Consider the following 19,522-nt stretch of genomic DNA (forward strand, 5'->3'; position numbering starts at 1 on the left):
CGTACCTTAGTTCGAACTTACCGCAGTCCAGACGCGGCAGGCAGGCTCCCCTGTCGACTCCGCATACTCCTCGCGCCGAGCAGGATTACCGGAGTCGACGGCGAGCACTTCTGGGTTCGATTTATCACGTCCAGACAAGACGCGATAAATCGAACCCAGAAGTTCGATTGCCTGCTGCCGAACCAGCGCGTAAGTATAGACAAGCCCTAAGTGGCTTTGATACTGTTGGGATAACTCTGACCACTACATGTGCATCTGAGGGTAGAAAGATGCAGTCTACTATGTGATGGTCATGGATGACTGCATATGCTACTAGAATTTAGCATTACTGTCTGCATTTTAATTCTTTTAAATCTGATATTCTTTTCAGATGTATCAGACTGGGATTCTACTAGCATTTCACTTAAAAATTTACCGGGTACTAAAAGCCCCAAGGTTTTGACATTTGGGAATCCTTCATCTTTACTATCAACGTTAACAGCAAAGGATGATGCAGCAGCCACGGCTTCTGGAGTTATTCCTCCAAGATTAGAAGAAATGTCAAAAGCTCAAACTGTGACTGCACCAGAAAATACCCATTTATACTCTCTCCAAAAACAACTCCTGCCAGTAATACTAAAAAGCAAAGGTATTTGTTTGTTGATATAATCTGTTATAATTTTTTCCCCAGTTGTTCTTAGTTACAGTTACTGTGGAAGAACTTATTTGAAAACTGGAATTTGGGGAGTGGAAGACCTTTGTGATCCTTCTATCTTGTCCTTCTCCACTCTCTCTATACCTTAATTTGGCATGAGGAGGTGTGCCTGCATCCAATTTTCAGACGTCACGAAGTCCCATTTCAAGTCAATGGAACTTAGGGCTTGTCTTCAATACAGCTGCTGGTTGATCTAAGCTATGCAATTTGAGTTACGTTAATAGCATAACTCAAGTTGACTTAACTCAAGTCTACTTACCGCGGGGTCCACACTACGGTGTGTCGATGGGAGCTGTTCTCCCACTGACATTGTTTCCGCCTCTCATTGAGGTGGAGTACAGAAATCGATGGGAGACACTCTCCCATCAATTTAATGCAGTGGTGGGCAACCTGCAGCCTATCAAGGTAATCTGATTGCGGGCTGCGAGACATTTTGCTGACGTTGACCGTCCGCAGGCACAGCCCCCCCACAGCTTCCAGTGGCTGCGGTTCGCCGTTCCCAGCCAATGGGAGCTGTGGGAAATGGAGGCTAGTACATCTCTGTGGCCCGCCGCTTCCTACAGTTCTTATTGGCCAGGAATGGCGAACTGTGGCCGCTATGAGCTGCGGGGGGCCGGGCCTGTGGATGGTCAATGTCAGCAAAATGTCTTGTGGCCCACAATCAGATTATCCTGATGGGCCGCTTGCGGCCCATGGGCTGCAGGTTGATCACCACTGATTTAGCATGTCTTCACTAGACCCACTAAATCAATGCCGCTGCATTGATTGCAGCAGCGCTGATTTAGCTGCGTAGTGAAGACAAGCCCTAAGACTCCTAACTCTCATAGGTACTTTTGAAAATGTTTCTCTTAATCACTATACACTTTTTATATTGTTTTCCCCATATATATGTCTTATTTTTGCACAGTTATTCTTGCAATTGTTTTGGTAACCTGTTGCACACACTGATTGCCTTTGCATTGTTGATGTGTTTTAAAAATCGTCTTTGACTCTGAGTCTCTCAGTTTATATTTGAGTCACATTATTCTAAAGTTTTGACACCAACTCAAAAATATAACTGAAGAAAAGGTGAACTATGGTGCAAGTCATTCATAAATAAGAGGCTTTGGACATGAACCTTTCTTCTGGGATGGTGATGATGAGGATAACATTCTGGGTTGGGAGTGGCGAGGGAGAAAACTCTGACACAAAGATGCATCAGCACTGATTCACCTCAGGAAAGAAGCCCAGCTGCTTCAAGCAGTGCCCGGGAGATGAGCATGGTGTAGTTGCATATTAGGTCTACTTGGCGATGTTGTTCAGAATTGTGAAGCTTCATGGAAAGGACATAATGACCCTTGCTTTGAAATTGCTGTTATTAAGCTGTAAATGATTAATGCTTCAAAGAGCATGGAAAAAACTAAGACCTTCAAAGTTAGAATACTGCAATAAAAATAACTTTACTGTTCCAACAACAGGATCTCATTTCTCACTGGTAAGCAGTTGGTTTTCCAGTAACTTAATTACACAAAATGTAGAAATACAGAAAAATGTTGAAAAGAAACATACAAGACAATGAACATCAAAAGATGGTAATAGTGTTCCTACTTATCTTCTAGCTGAAGATAACATTTAACTTGTTTTTTTCTATTTTAGGACTATACTCTGTCACATTTCCACTTAAAATTAATAATAATAGCGAAGTCCCTACTAGACTTTGCAGTATGTCTGGTACTTTACCCTTTTCAGGATAAAACCTCTGACTGGGGTAGAGTATTTAAAAAAAAAAAAAAAAAAAAAAATTGGTTGATTTGTTTTTGTTGGGTTCTTTTCATATAGAAGGGGGAGTCAGAGTTGTGGGTACCATTATGATGGAAAAGTCTTTTTGAAGAGGAGGGTTTGCAGTGTTTCCTAAAAACAGTAAGGCATTGAATTTACCAAGGGCTTGTTTACATGGGAAGTTAGGGAACAGCAAGGTAGGGTATGGATTTACAACACACTAGCTACTCTATACTAATTCTCCGTGTGGCCTCTTATTGTGTACTGAAAATAACTTTGTGCACTTGAGCTTAGTCCACTTTAAAGTGTTCTAAGCTAAACTGCCTGAAGGCACTCTTAGACCTCATCTGCATTATGAGGTAGGGCTGTGATTCCCAGCAAGTCTACACATACCTGCGCTAGCACATCGAGCTACACTAGTATAAATAGTGTAGTTGTGGTAGCATGGGCAGTGGCAGCACAGCTTAGACACGCCGACCATATACCCACTGGCTTCAGATGAAAGATTGTTCCGTAGCTGGATTCCCTGAACTGAGAATGTTCAGGAGTACAGCTGTCTCAGCAGTTGATTGAAATTTGGTCTTTAACATAACTGGGGTTTGATCCATTAATCACTATGAGGATTGGGACAAAAGCCATAAACTGTCATTAGAGGCTGACTGAGAGGACTTGGACATGGGCCTGATGTATTTACAGCAACCTAATAGAGAAGGTGCAACTTTATTTCCTGATGTGGAATGGTGGGAGGGATAGCTCAGTGGTTTGAGCATTGGCCTGCTAAACCCCGGGTTGTGAGTTCAATCCTTGAGGGGGCCACTTAGGGGTCTGGGGCAAAATCAGTACTTGGTCCTGCTAGTGAAAGCAGGGGGCTGGACTTGATGACCTTTCGGGGTCCCTTCCAGTTCTATGAGATAGGTATATCTCCATATATTATTAATAAATGGGGTTATTCTTTGAGACACTTGAGAGAATCCTGTAAGCTTGATAAGATACCAGCCCAGAATACTTCTAAAGGATTTCTCCTTCAAGCAATTTTCTTACTAGTATCTTTCCAGTAGATGCTGAGATTTGGTATTGGTTCAGTCCTAGCAGCCCTTCAGGCTCAGCAAATGTGCTTCACCAGTTATCTTGGAAAGATTTATGCCATTCACAAAGCAAGGCTTCAGCCTGTTGTTGCACCAGATTGGTTACTCCGGCGGGAATTCTGCACCAAAAAATTAAAAATTCTGCACACAGTATTTGAAAGTTCTGCATATTTTATTTGTCAGAATAAATCATGACAGTTTGAATTATTTTGGTAATTTATTTCAAAATATCTGTCAGCAAATATGTCTGTAACAAAACAGACAAAAAAAAGATTCTGGTAATTTTTTTTTTTTTTGACAAATAGATTCCTTATTAGGCATATTAATACAGAACTTTGTGTAATTCATTTAAATTACGATACAGAACTGCATTTCCTGCACCTGTCAGAAGAGTGCAAAGGCTTGGGAGAGTCAGGGATAATGGAGGAGCTGAGGGAGAGGGAAGGAGCCTAGGAGTAAACCTGGAGGATGTTGGGTGTAGGTGTGGTTTTTGACACCATCTCTGTAGGCACTGTCATTACTAAAACAATCATGTCTAAATACCTGTGTAATAGTGTATTGTATTAGTGCTGTGACTGGGCAGGCCTGCAGTCACATCATGAATATGGCCCTCATTGAGGCAGAATAGCTCTGATTGCCAACCTAAGATGTGTTGTAATAGCAGATATGTTCAAAGCGGTCTCATGGTCATCTCTGCAAAGCACAGTTGATTAGATCACTGGTTCTCAACCAGGGGTATGTGTACCCCTGGGGGTACTTAGAGGTCTTCCAGAGGGGACATCAACTCATCTAGATATTTGCCTAGTTTTACAACAGGCTACATCAAAAGCACTAGCGAAGTCCATACAACCTAAAATTTCATACAGACAACAATGACTTGTTTATACTGCTCTATATACTATATACTGAAATGTAAGTACAATAGTTATATTCCAATTGATTTATTTTATAACTGTATGGTAAAAATGAGAACATAAGCAATTTTTCAATAAGTGTGCTGTGACACTTTTATATTTTGTCTGATTTTGTAAGCAAGTAGTTTTTTTAAGTGAGGTGTAACTTGGGGGTATGCAAGGCAAATTAGACTCCTACAAGGGGTACAGTAGTCTGGAAAGGTTGAGGACGACTGGTTTAGATTCTGTTTAAGGAAAGGAATCAGAGTACATCTTTCAGTCTTCAGAACCTGTTTTTGAAAAGGGTTCCAAAACATTTCTATAGAGATCTTTTCATTTCAGTTGTCTCTTATTTGAATTGGCCAATTTTTTGAAGTTCTTAGGAACATTGGAATTACCATATGAGATGTGGCCAGTACCAAATGCTTGGGAGACTCCCAAAATGGATAATTATTCTGTAAACAGAGTTTATTAATTTTAATCGAAGTAATTTAAATATTTGATTTTAATCTTGTTTTGCATTTGTACTTTTTAGTTCTTTTTCTAAAGAGCGATTGATTCTCATTAGTTGGTAACTATTAAAACATGTTGATTTGCAACTAAATTAGAGTCTTTTAGTTACATTTGGTACCTCTTTTTGCTTACCAGACAGATACACTGTATCTATACACATTTAAGCAATTACATTGCTTAACATTTATTAGATGCTTAATTTTTCCCTTTTTTTATTATGGTAGGAAATGATGATTGATGTGTTTCTTATTTACTAGATTAATATTTTTACTCGCAATTTGTTTCAATCTCTATTTGGATGCGAATTAGAATTCAATTAAAAATGCACAAACAATATTTAAATAATTACCTTCAGTGTGCTGGATACATATTTAAAAAAAAAAAGAATCAAAACATTTTGCATTTAAAACATCAAACCAAGGAGTATTGTCTGTACTTTGTGAATTGAACTGATTGTTTCTGGTCACCATATGCTTCAAGATTTTAGTACTAGTAGAGCTCATCCTCTCTCACCTAATTTTTATTCATACATTGGAAGAAAACAAGCTTTCCTGGTTTTTCAACTCCCAATAGTTACTGAACTTTAAATGACCTAGTCATTGAACTGAACTATTTGAATAAACTAAAATGAAGAAAATATTCTCTCTGCCCCTGCTATCAGAGACACGTGGTTAGCACTTCAACAAACTCTTGTTCCATGTGCTTGACGAGTTCCAAAGGTTAGCTTTCTTTAAAACTTCAGAGCAAAAATGTACTGTTTAATATTTTTTATTTAATTGAATTATTTTAATAGATTATAGTAAATTTAGGCCTTGACGTAGGTTGTCATAATTTCAGATTTATTTTTAAATAGGTTTATTTTTAAAAAGAAAAATGTATTTAGCTTAAACAATTTTATTTAAATAAAAACTACATTTTTAATTTAAAAACTAATTTTTTAATTTAAAATATTTTTTTAAAAATCTACTTTGTCTATAACATGTCTACAGGGGCAACTTCTTATTTACTCCAGACATCTTAGGTGTGGTGAACATTTGTGAGAGTGAAATTTTTAAAACTAGTATGGTAAATTCCTCTCCACTGCCCTCCCTCAACTCCCGTATTTTCATATGAATTTTTATTTTAAATAGCATTCATTTTATTAATACATGCACACATGTATTAAAGGATCATTAAAGTTGCACCATTAAAGGATCATTAAAGTTGCAAAGTTAGATAATGCCAGAACTAAGGTTGTCCTGGTAACACTAATTCAGACTCCTTGTGCATATGCATTATGATACATTCTGGAATTATGTGATGACATCCTATTTTTTTTCTACAGGACACCAGCCTCATTTAGTGCACACAGTAGTCCGTGTTCACTTACTGAGCAGCTATTCAATATTTTGTTTTCTCTTCACTGTTCATTGTGTGGCCCTAGGCATTATTTATTGTGCACTATTCAAATCCTGCTCTGAAGACAGAATTATTAATTGCCGCATAGGTTTTTCTATGGCTCTCATCACTATAATTATTTGTGAAGCACTCATACTAATTGATCTTCATGATACTCCTGTGAGGTGAGGTGGTAGTAGTGTCCCTATTTTACAGACAGGGAACTGAGGCACAGAGAAATTAAGGTCAAAAGTATGCACTAACTTTTGGATCCACAATTTGAAATTCCTAGGACCTGATTTTTCAGATTCTTTCAGTTGCAGCTGTGAGGGCACAGCACTTCTGCAAATCAGGCTACAAGGTCTCAAGTCGGGGATCCAGAATATGAGGAACACACACTTCATGCCACCTGTGAAAAGTTTGATTTAAATGACTTGACTAGCATCACAGAGGAAGTCTGTAGCAGAGGCATGGAGAGAATTCAGTTCTTCAGAGCAGCTCTCAGGTATCTTAGCCATGAGACTAATCTCTTTCTGCAATCCCCTGCCTTATTCATAGGTTTTGAAGGATTAGATTTTTGTCAATAAATTTCAATTTCACCATGCATACGCAAACCAATGAAAATATTTCCATCGATGATAATCAAATTGTACAAAGAGGTAAACTAAGAAAAATGCTGTTTGAAAACTTCTTAGAGTTTGATTTAAAGATATTTGCTTTGTATATTTTGACATACGATGTTGACAATTTATTTTTTAATGATTATAAAGCTTTAACTTTTTGAATCTCAATGTCTGTCATTAAATAAGTGTTTGACTCTCTCCCACCCACCATAATTTCACCCAATTCTGGAAAATTTAAATTGATAAAAATTGGAAAAGATGCTTAAAACCCATAATTTTTTTTGCAGCTGTGAAAATTTAAATCAATAATTGAAAAAAAATGCTTAAAGATAAATTTTGATGTTATCCACTGAAATTATAAAAAATAATTAAATTCTGGTAAGCCTACTCCCAATTTCTGCAACAAATGAGGCAGGGGTCCTGTAAACAGCCTCCTTTACTACACAGCCTTGATTGATCCCCAAAGCAGGTCCATCCTGTGCACTGAATGAGGCAGGCATCCTGTGGAAAAATGTGATCATGTAATTAGACTGTGTCATAATACAGATATGCAACAAGGCGGAAGTAAGGTGGCATGAGCAATATGACGGAGAAATTATATGTCTAATTATCTATTTCCAAGAGAGATAGGAGTGATAAGTGTTTGGCATCTATTATTATAATGATCTATAATAGATTTCTTTCATATATATAAAAAGGAAATTAATTAGAAGAAAAGATTCAAAACTAAACCAGCTCTTTTGGGTCAGTGTCTGCTTCAAAATTGCATAAGTTTATGAGAAACGTGAATTTTCCATTGATGTTTTAAAACTTCCTTGTTGTTTAATGTGTATATATATTAGCTGTAAGAATTGACCTTTTGCAAAGTAATATAGGCAGAAGTAAATGCTACAGGTTAATGCCTTTAAATTACAATTACAAGCATTTTTATTCAATATTAATTTAGATGAACTATCCGAACCTTCCTTTAATATGCCATCACCAGATGAAGAACGAGAAGATGCAGGTGAAAACTGCAAGAAGCAGGTATGTAAAGCAAATTTGTTTTAATTTAGATAAGGCTATCTTGAAAAATGTTTCACACTAATGTTATACCAAATAAAATTGACATTAACCAGTTCACATGCTGAATTGCTGGATGATAAATGTCACAAAGCCCTTGCTAAGTACTTTTTAAAAACTGTAAATAAGCTTTAGAACCCATGAATTAAATCAGCCCTGTAAACTAAAATCATTTTATAAGTGGGGCTGGTAGTGCCACCTTTTATTAAGGGTGCCCAGCACTTCCCAATAAAAGAACCTATTCTCAATTGCTTATAACTTTGCCATACTTTAACCATTGGGGCTGAGATTTTCTTTGCTAGTTGTCTACATCAGGCTGATTTCTTTTGTTTGTTTGTTTGGAAAATTTCAGCCAAATAGGTTCTGCCATTTTTCAGAGTGAAGCTAGGGAGAAAAACCTTGATTGGCCCATGTTAAAAAAGTCTGGGAACGTTTTCTTTGAAAAGCTCTGTGCTTTGGAGAAAGAACGTAAATTTTCAGGAAAAGTGAGGGGAAGAGGAGGTGTAGAGGAGATCTTCTTGCTGTCCCCATAAAAATCTTTGCAAATTTGACCAAGTTACAGGCTTATGAAAACTAGCAGTTCACACATTCACAGTAGAAAATTTAGATTTTTTGTAGCTGAATTCCCCAAATATTCTGTCTACTGAGCGTGTTCTAGCTTGGGGCTGAGCAGGACTCTACAAATGCAGTGCTGGACTACTGCAGCCTGTTCTGGGACTAGGCACCTGAACTGAGAGCAGGGAGACTGTGTGTCCTGTACTTTCAATCACACATCCACCCGTGCCCCCATTTCCTCCCTCCGCCGTAGGCCCAGGCAGTGTGGAGGAGGAAGCTGCTTGATTTGAATACAGAGGAGACAAGAACTGAGCCTGAGGACAGTGGGGTAGAAGATTGGTACAAGAAGCCTGGAGAGATGAGAGATGGGAGACTGAGACTTGGGGCTGGGAGGGTCGAAAACTGGGAATGGGAGAGAGGGACTAGGAGCTAGTAGATGGCAGGGAAACTGAGATAAGATGAGGAGCCAAGGGGAAACTGGGACTGAGAACCTATGGGTTGGGAGGAGTGACGTGATGAGGGAGAGGAGACAGATCTGACAAGGAGTCAGATTGTGGGGAGAGAACTGGGACTGGCTGGTCAAAGAGACTGGTGCAAGGACCTGCTATGTGTCTGTTAGATTGAACTAGGAGTCTTGGAAGGAAAATTGGGCTTTGGAGCCAGAAGGGACGGGGGAGGATAGAGGTGACTGGAGGCCAGGTTGCTGGAGATAGATTGGATGAGGAGCCGAGAGAGGAATTGGGATCAGTGGGGAAGGAGACTGGGGAAAAGGAGCTGGGCCTTGGGGGGTGAGACTAGAATTGGCTGGGCAAGAAGACTGGGATAAGAAGCCTGAGGAGTAGGGACTGGAACTGGAACTAGGAGCAGGGAAGATGGACTGAGACAGACCATTTGGAGAAGATGTGGCAGAAAAGGCCTCACTTGAGGGAGTGGACTGTGTGCATACTCCCCATGGAGGCTGGAATGGAACTCAAGATTCCTGAGTGGCACCGTTCCTCAGCTGTCAGCAAATATTTATGAAACCTGCTGGCAAAGTGTCTTATCCCCTTTTTGTATTTCTCCTCATTGAAGCTGACAAGCTACAACTGCTATCAATTACTCCATTAGCTCAAGTGGCAGAGGTCTATAGATCTAAAAGTTTCAACCCTACTAATGACCCATGGCCTAATATGATGCCACATGGGAAGGGTTTTTTTTAGTTTGCTTATTTAAAAACCAAGGAAATGACACACACACAAAATGAGATTAAAGGAACATTATTACAGTTGCAAAGTCAAGCACTCAGAATTTCGGAAATGCAAGAATTAACGGTGCCTATGTAGCCTAGTCTGACCCCCATGTGTGTATGCATTATGACAGCCTTTAAATGTTGTTTCTTTCTCCTTTGCATATTTAGATTTGTTTTCGAAGCCTGGTTTTTGATTGGCTGAAGCAAAGATTCATTAAACAAAGCATAATAGAAACCTGTAAATTTTTATTTGTTACAACAATAACCTTATTAAAATGTAAATTACAAAATTGTAATTTTGGGACAAACCAATGAGAGTTCATGCAAAACATATATGATGAATGGAAGAAGAAAAAATAAAGGAATCAAGGGCCAAGTTCTGTCTGCTTTACTATGTGTATAACCCTATTGGCTTCAGTAGGAGAGCTCTCTTCTTCAGCCTGCCTGTTTAAATTGCACAAGATTTTACTTAGGAGACAAGATCTTACTTTCCTTTTCAAAAACTTTTTGTTAAAGGGAAATGGGTATTCAATATAAACTATTTTTAAAAACCCTGTAACTGGAAGAAAACACCTGTTCGATAATGGTGCAGTAATTATTACTGTATTCATTAAACTAGGTGATGGTAGCCAAAACATTAATTATTGGTATAGTAGAAATGAAGCCAATGAAACAGAATATTGCACAAAAGTTAATGCCCCCTGAATTTTGCATGACATGGAAATCTTGTGTCAATGTTTAAGCCCATTGGGCGTATTGTCATTCATTTGAATAATTTTGTAGTTTTTAAAACTTGAAAATCAAAGGTATAGTGAATTACAAATGTGGAGGATACATGCAGGGCCGGCTCCAGGCACCAGCCCACCAAGCTTGTGCTTGGGGCGGCACCTGGAGGGGGGCGGCGCGGCGCTCCGGCCCCCGGGGAGAGCGGGGCCACGGCCGGGCTCGCCGCCCTCCCCCCGGTGCTCTGGCCACCCTCCACCCCGGCGCCCTCCCTCCGGCCTCCGGGGGGAGAGCGGCGAGCCGCCCTGCCCCCGGCGCTCTGGCCGCCCTCCCCCCCGGCGCCCTCCCCCCGGCCGCCGTGGGGAGAGCGGAGCCCCCACCGGGGCTCGCCGCCCTCCTCCCAGGGCTCCGGCCGCCCTCCCCCCCGGCGCCCTCCCCCCGGCCACATGGATTTCTCCACATGGATTTCAGAGGCACAATCCATTCCAGTGTCTTTCTTTAATTTATATATTTGAAATTACAGAAAGTAGACGGGTTGAAAATTTAAAATGAGTTAAGAAACCACATTGCTCAGATAAATCCAATCCAGCCAAAATAAAGACTCTATAAAATAAAAAATAAAGACTCCTTTTATATAAACAACACTCAGTAAACCTTTTGAATGTTTAGGGATTTTTTACAAGATTTGGTTACAGACCAGTTATTTTCAAGACGTCTTTGGCTCAGATTTGTGATATTTGGACAAGTTGGCAACATAAGCTTACTAGACTAATTGTAACTGCTGTTCTTTTACTAATTTTTCTTTCTCCATACCTGCCTTCTTAAGGATAAATACATATTAGACACAACCAACTTGACAGAAAAAACAGCATCTGATAATCAGACTGACAAAACAGAAATTTCATTTCCACATCCAAAAATGAAAACTGAGCCACTAAAACAAAATGAGGACTCACATGGTGATGATGTGCAATTAAATCCAAAACTTTGGGAAGAAAGATATGAGAAAATGTGGGTTGAAAATGAGAAAAGGGAAGTGAAAACAAATTTTAAAAGCATTACAGCAGAGCTAAAGCAAATGTTTGGTGAAATTACTGGTAATGAATTTCAGAAAACTACGCCCATGGAAGGGACATTACAAGATGGCTTCAGTGAAGAATTGGAGAGCATTCATGAAGCGCCACATAATTTGACAAAACCCACCAGTAGAATAGAAGGAAGAAGTGAATGTATGGACCTATGCTCTGTGCTTGAACAAAAGGAATCCAGCAATGAAAACGTAATTTCCTATGCTTTAAATTCCAGTTCTCATGAGCATCCCAATCAGTATAGCATCAGGCTATGTGAAAGTGATAACAAACCGTGTACTGAACCTATATGGAATGCAAATGAAGAGGGTTTTACTAACAATGCGGAAAGTACAAAAGTAGCTGTAAATAAAGAGAGGGAAGACCAAATAGCTGCTATGGAAACAGAAGAAAATGTAGATGGAAATATTTCAAATTTAGAGAATAGTCCTGGCTATTCACTAAAACATAGTTTGAAAGAAAGCATTTTGGACAAAAGAGCTAATATTCCAGATGTTGTAAGACCTGTTTCTACAGACGATAAAAGCACATTTCTTGCTGTAGCAAAAATCAAACGTGGAAAAGACTCACACTATTTTAATGATAATATTCCCAAAGACTGCTTTGTTGGCAATCCTAAAACTAGTAATACTGAAATTGAAAGTAATTTGGGAAACTCTCGACAATCTCATGATGAAACTTTGAAAAGACCGTTGGATGAAGAACTGGAACAAGATATGGAAAGATTTAAAAATGAGGTAGGAATGCTGCAGATAGTATTCCTGGCTTTGGAGAAAGAGAAAGTACAACTACAAAAAGAGGTAGAGGTTCACCTGCTGCTGCTTCATTTTCATTGGTCTTTGCTCCACATCAACCATCCTGTTCACTTCAGCTATTCATCATTTCAGAAAGGTTTCTTATGCAAATTGGCTTTTTTGTGCAATGCAAATATATTTCATATCTCTAGAGAGAGGCAGGTGGAGAGAATCTTCCTTTCCTCCATTATGTGGTTTAGAAGATTTAAGAAACCTAAAATTTAGTTATTCTTAATAGTAGTCTACAATTCAAACATAAAGAACCACATTCAGTTCTAGTGTAAGTAGATGCCATTCCATTGACTTCAAAGGAAATGCACACATTTACATCGGTTCTCACTTTGAACCAAAGAATGAAAATAGCTTCTGAACAGGGTATTGACTAATCTTTGCATCTGCTCTGTTCTGTGCATGTGTATCTTTCATTACCCTTTGCTGAAACTCTTCAGTTTGCAGTGAAACCATTCTCTGATTAGGTGTTTTTCATTCAAAAAGAATTGTCTACACATTTCTGTTAATCATATCTATTATGTCTACATAACAAACACTATTCATTCCTTCAAACTTCCTGTCATTAATACAGTTACGCTCTTCATTGCTTCATGTTTTGAGATGTAAATTGTATTTCAGTTTTAAAGGGTATGTTTTTATTAAACTTTTTAGTAGTGAGTGAATTCATCTTTTCCCCCCCCCCCCCCCAAGAGTGAAAGTATTCCCACTCACTTGCTACCCTGAGTAGTGGAATATTATGTAAGTGTAGTTCTTTTAAAATTAAAAACACTTTTTAGTTCCTTTATGTGAATCATAGGAATACAATTTAGTGTACCTTCTGGTAAAAATACCTCTTTATTAATTCAAGAAAACGATGACAAAAATGTTGAGTGTCAAACTTTCTTATCCTAGGTAGAAGAGGAAAAGAGAAAGCAAAAATGTGGGGAAATGTTGGCAATGGAGAAAAGAGAAGATACTTATAAGTCATATATGCAAACGTTGGCTGGAAATGGTATTAATCAGCAAATGAAACAGAAACTTACTATAAAAGGGAACCAATATTCTACAGTAGAAAGTGGAGAAACCACAGAAGAAGAAAAACACATAAAGAACAGTATTTCCTCCAAGGAAAGAGCGAAGTTAATTCAAATACCTTTGAAGGGGTAAGATAGTAAAAATAAATAATAATCTTCATTTATTTGCATGTAAACCTAATTGTCTTAAGTATTTTTTATTCTGTAACTTTAATGAAATAGTCTTCCACCTGTGAAAACTTGGGGTACACATTGTGCTTGCTTACAAGTGACACTAAATTTACCTTCCTTCCTAAAAATAGTTAAGGACATAATTTGTGCACTGCCCATTGACCAAATGAACACATTGACCAAGATTTTAAAAAAAAGGTTGCCAAAAGTTAGGCGCCTAAAATAGACTTAGAACCCTAAATTAGCTGCTTTTTTTAAAATGTTGAACCACCTAAAAATTCTCATTGACTTCAGTATCAATATTCAGGCCAAATACATTTTCAAAGCCAAAATTAGACGAGCAAAAATATGATGGGATTGTGGAAACTGGTTGCAGACTTAGTTTAATTTTTTCTTTTTCTGGTTGGGTGCAAGTTGTCTCTTTTATAATCAGTAAATTTACAGATTTCATTGTCATTCTATTCATGTGTGTTTCGCAGGAATAACGGGAGAGATGATACTTTTAACGAGTTACCCAGAGTTGGAATAGCGTGCAGATGGACAAAGCTTGGCTTGCCATCACACATGACCAGTTCCTTTTAATTTTGCTGCTTAGTGGCAGCAGGGTTTTCTTAACTGCAACCTAACCTTTTAGTCACTTTTTTCTTTTACTGCTGAACTCAGTTGAGAGTGTAGGCAAACACTAGTCCTCATCACCTTTCTTCTTTTCTCCCCCTTTAAGGCACAGTGATACTTTTGCCCTGAGCAAGAGGTAGCAAGTTGTTGGTTTGCCTGTAGAGCAGACCAGAAGGAACACTGTGACTCAGTTGTTGCACAATCCCTAGAGCAGACAGGGAGGTACAGTGAGTCACAGTCTACTTTTTGGGTTCCCCCTTGCTTTAATAAGTACCCTGTACCAAGTTTGTGCTAGCACAGCGTATTTCTGCTGGTTGCACCAGGATAGCTATGTTAGCTGGTTCATTGTGGGTGAAGCCAGTGCTCTGCCTGTTCTCTATTCTGTATCTCCTACTGTCTTTCATTTATGTGGGGGTGCAAAGGATGAGCATTGTGGAAGCTGTGTTTTCTTCTCTCTACTGCTACCTATGATCCTGGTAGGTGGTGCAAGGGAATAAGGGGGCATTTATGCCTCTCTATGCACTTGTGCATCCATGAAAGTCAAGCCACAGTGACAACTAACAAGGGTCAGAGTCTGTCCACCTTATATCCCATCTATCAAAAAATTTGGCCACCTCTGGAGTAAGGGTTTAGACAAGACAGGATGTAGAATGACAATATAAAGTATTTTTGTTATATTACATATAATTAATAAGAGAATTAAAAATAACCACATGGTGGATTGATTAAAAGAGTAATTTATAGACACTAAACACTGCTTATATTTGAATACAAAAGTGTAATCTAAAAAATATTTACAATATGAATTTCTTTTCTATAAATAGATGGAAATTTACAGTTTTCAGATATCTATTTCAACTTAACTTTAGCTAAAGAAATGGATTAGTAAGAGTCACATTTATGTCTGTATAAAGAATTCCATCACTATTCCTTGCCTGTACAAAAATCTCAGAAAATTGTTACCAAGTTGATCAAATTGCAGATAAGTAGTTTTTGGAATTGCCCAAACAGTAAATAAGAGCACTTTGTGGGGTTTGAGCCTGCAAGTAGCTGAGTCTTTTCCAGCAAACTATGCCTAATTTAAAGCATGTGAGTAGTCCCATTGGGACTACTCAAGAACTGCTTAAAGCACTTAACTTAAAGCACTCAGGGCCAGAGTGCTCAGCACCTGGAAGGATTAAACCCGTTATGTCTAGAAGAGAGTTCAAGGGTGTTGTTATAAACGCACTATAAAACATTGAAACACAGGAAAATGTATGAAATTTGAACATTCATTTTTGTCAAGAGGGAAGTATTTTAACCATTCCCTTCAGACACTGTTATAATATAGTGGTTCTCTCTGTTTCACTTTGACTAGAAAGGGCTAGACTTACTTATTGGTGGAACCTGAGCTGCTTGTCAGCAGTAGAAAGTTCACCAGTGGAGTAGGTAGACATAGTGGTGCAAAACACCTACAATCTCTGTTCTGTAGGAGATCTAGAGCCATCAAGAACAGTCATCATAGTGGATTTGGCTGGTCAAGGAGAAGGTGGAGGTAAATCAGCTGGGAGATGTACTGATTCAGTGAATCTTTCAGGTTTTTAAAGCAGCTCTTCCATGATGAAGAGCTGCAGTAATGCCACCTGCCCCTCAAGGTGAATCCCCATTCCAGAGCATCTGTTTCCATGGGCACAGAAGAGTGACATTTGCTCCTGCTGGGCTGAATCTGACCCAGGAATTCTAATGCATGTGGCAACATGTTATGTGTGGAGGAAAATTTGTGCTTAGACTGTTGGTGTGTCCTTTGCTATTTGGTGGAATCAGCTTCGGTACTTTATCGTAGAAGACATTTTTCTTTTAAGTGCTTCAATGTTCCTGGGTATTGTCTTCTATATTATTTTTTAATTTGTCTCTTCTACAAAGTATTTTATTTGAAGAAACTTAAGTACTGGATTTTTTTCTTTATTCGTGTTGAAAGTAGTAATTCTGCCTTGAATGTGAAGGATGTAAAGAAAAATGAAAACAAAAAGCGGATTTCAAAACAGAGAGGTAATCAGCAGATGAATTCTACCAATGGAACTCAATTCCAAGTACTGGATGATAGCACTTTGAGTGAAACATCTCAGGATGAAGGAAGGTACAGAATATAACAATGCTATATTTCTCATTTAAGACTATTAGAAATATAACTTATTTAAGGTAGAAATTAGCTTGAGAACTGACACTAAAAATAAGTCCTACGTTAGAACTTCGGAGTTACGAACACCTCGGGAATGGAGGTGTTCATAACTCTGAAATGTTCATAACTCAACAAAACGTTATGGTGGTTCTTCCAAAAGTTTATAACTGAACATTGACTGAATCCAGCTTTGAAACTTTACTATGCCGTAGAAAAATGCTGTTTTTAACCATCTTAATTGAAATGAAACAAGCACAGAAACAGTTTCCTTACCTTGTCAAATCTTTTTCTAAACTTTCCCTTTATTTTATTTTATTTTTTATTTTTGTAGTTTACATTTAACACAGTACTGTACAGTATTTGCTTTTTTCCCCTTTGCTACCTGATTGCATACTTCCAGTTCCAAAAGAGGTGTTTGGTTGACCGGTCAGTTCATAACGCTGATTTTCGCAACTCTGAGGTTCTATTGTATTTGTTTTAGAGAAACAAGTTGGGTGAGGTAATATCTTTTATTGGACCAACTTCTGTTGGTGAGAGAGAGAGGTTTTTTTTCCCTCAGGTTTTGGAAAGGTACTCACTGTCACAGCTAAGTACAAGGACAGATAGTACAGCGTAAGTAGTTAGCACATACTATAAGGCAGTGGTTCTTGAAATCAATACAAACTAAAATTTCATACAGGCAATGACTTGTTTATACAGCTCTATATACTATACACTGAAATTAAAGTACAATACTTATATTTCAATCTATTTATTTTATAATTGTATAGTAAAAATGAGAAAGTAAACAATTTTTCAGTAATAGTGTGCTTAGTGTACCTCATCCAGTGCACTAAATGCCCCAACAACTATGTGGGTGAAGCCAGACAATCACTATGCTCTCAAATGAACTCTCACAGGGAAATGATAAACAACAAAAACATTATATCACCTGTGGGTGAATGCTTTTAACAAAGAGGTTAGCTAGAGAGTGATTGATCAGTCCTCATCCTCACAGGAAACCTGCACAACATTTTTGAAAGATGAGCCTGGGAGCTTAAATTCATAACTTTGCTAGATGCTAAAAATTAATAAAGACACTGGATTCATGACTTACCTACAACAATCTTTAACCCACTATCCCCCCTTTTTGTCCTATGACTATAGGGGTGTTAACAGGCCACTTAATCTTGAATGGTCCCTTAGCACATATTCTAACTCCTTCTGCTAAATTATCTATTCAACCTTGTATTTAGCTGTAACACTCTGAGTATCTTTCCCAGATCTGAGGAAGGGCTCTGTAGCTCAAAAGCTTCTCTCTCACCAACAGAAGTTGGTCCAATAAAAGATATTACTTCACCCACCTTGTTTCTCTGATATCCTGGGACTGACACGGCTACAACACTGCATACTACTGTTTGTTTGTTCAAGTTTGTTGTTCAAGTATACAGACATTCAGAATAATTTAGTATTCATGAGCTATCTAAAAAGTAAAGTAAATCTGTTTATTCATGTCTGAATATCAGTGACATCATAGCAGAATTTTTGGTAGCCTTCACGATCCATCGCTAACTTGAGCACTCAGCAGCTGACCTTCCAGTGGTCTGACATGCCCCATCCATCCATCTTGCTGGTTGTACCATGACCATACACCATTCCTTCCATAATAATTTTCTCAAAAAGTGTGCAGTATGCCAGGAAATAAAGAGGCAAATGAATTGAGAGCTCGCTCTTTCTTATCTATAAAAACCTTTCTCCCCTCCAGGTTCTTTTGCTTCCTTTTATTCAGAATTGTGTAGCCCTCATTTTAGTACTGTTCTGTTCCCCTTTTCCTCTTCTTTTAATGCTTAGGGCTTGTCTTCACTATGGGGGTAAGTCGACCTAAGTTACGCTACTCCAGCTACATGAATAACATAGCTGGAGTCAACATAGCTTAGGTCGACTTACTACAGTGTCTTCATTGTGCTGCATCGATGGGAGATGCCCTTCTGTCAACTTACCTTACTCTTCTTGGGGAACTGGAGTACCGGGGTGGACCGGAGAGCGCTCTGCCGTCGATTTAGCGGATCTTCACCCGCTAAATTGATCCCCACTGCAAGGATGGGTGGTACACCCCAGAGAATGGTGGGTGGACCGGATACATCCCAACTCCAGCACATACATAGAAGGGTTGAAGCAACAATTTAATTGGTGGGTGAGGGGATACACATGGAATTGTCGCTGCAGATGGAATCTGTGGGCAGTAGCGTCGATCTCCCCACAGTAAAGACCAGCCCTTAGTCTTTTTCTTTCAGGGAAAAAAGGAGTAATGGAGGAAAGGCAGAATAAAAAAGGAACGAAGACTTTGCTTCTGAACCCACCTAGCCTTCCTTTTTGACACCTTCATGGGGGGATTGGAGCATGGTTAGGGTACTACTTTTCCCCATTTAAAGAACTCCACATGGTGTTTGTGGATGTGGACATTAGCCTTTTTTGATTAGCTGCAGTAAGATGAATTGATAATGAAGACTACCACTGTTAGAAGGGTATGCACTTGTATCTTTTAGCTCAGGTGTTTCTCATCCTTTTAGAGAGCAGGGACCAGCTTGCTACCTTCCTAAACTGTGTCAGGGAGATCTCAGGGACCACCGCTGGTTCATGGACCAGTCATTGAGAAATACTGTCTAGCTTACAAGAAGCCTGGCTATTACTCACCATTAGGAGGTTCAGTGCCATTCTGATATAGGGGTTGTCACTTTATCTGCTTGGATGACTGCCAGATGATAACCTTGTTGTCTCCTCATTTCCTTCATATAACAATGAGTTGAACTTCTCTGCATCCCAGTGCTCTCCCATTGGGCCTGGTTCCTTCAAGTGTCACTGTTAAGTAAACTTTGGGTTCTTATCTCAACATTCACTAAATATCCTCCATTGTAGGCTGTACACAGTGCCCTCCCCAGCCATCCATCCCTTTCCAGGGTGGAGCATGAACCTCCCCACGGGAGCATCCTCAGCCTGGCCCTGGCAGCCAGGCTCGCTCAGCCATTTTGCCAGCTGGGGGCTCCCCTGCCAAACACAGGGTTCCCCTGCCCAATTCCCCCCAAACTTGGGGTCCCCCCCCACACCGGGTCCCCCCACACAATGTGGCTGCCACATCCCTTCCAAAACCCTCTTAACTCTTCATATGCCTTTGGTCAGACAC

General features: G+C 39.1%; 1 protein-coding gene across 7 annotated transcripts in view; it reads left to right on the forward strand.

Moving 5' to 3' along the window:
* ANKRD7 (ankyrin repeat domain 7) overlaps nucleotides 1-19,522 on the forward strand; it is a 163,228-nt gene that overhangs the window by 62,372 nt on the left and 81,334 nt on the right. For 3 of the 7 annotated variants that reach the window (XM_026648724.1, XM_026648725.1, XM_026648732.1), the window contains exons 17-21: nucleotides 371-628; nucleotides 7,890-7,969; nucleotides 11,338-12,399; nucleotides 13,297-13,547; nucleotides 16,162-16,320. In XM_026648724.1, coding sequence (XP_026504509.1) covers nucleotides 371-628; nucleotides 7,890-7,969; nucleotides 11,338-12,399; nucleotides 13,297-13,547; nucleotides 16,162-16,320 — 1,810 coding nt within the window. The remainder of the gene's footprint in view (nucleotides 1-370; nucleotides 629-7,889; nucleotides 7,970-11,337; nucleotides 12,400-13,296; nucleotides 13,548-16,161; nucleotides 16,321-19,522) is intronic. The other 4 variants (XM_026648726.1, XM_026648727.1, XM_026648729.1 and 1 more) reach the window with 3 other exon arrangements.

The sequence above is a fragment of the Terrapene carolina genome, unplaced genomic scaffold, assembly GCF_002925995.2.
Source record: "Terrapene carolina triunguis isolate 2854851 unplaced genomic scaffold, T_m_triunguis-2.0 Scaffold68, whole genome shotgun sequence".
In the NCBI taxonomy this organism is placed as follows: Eukaryota; Metazoa; Chordata; order Testudines; family Emydidae; genus Terrapene; species Terrapene triunguis.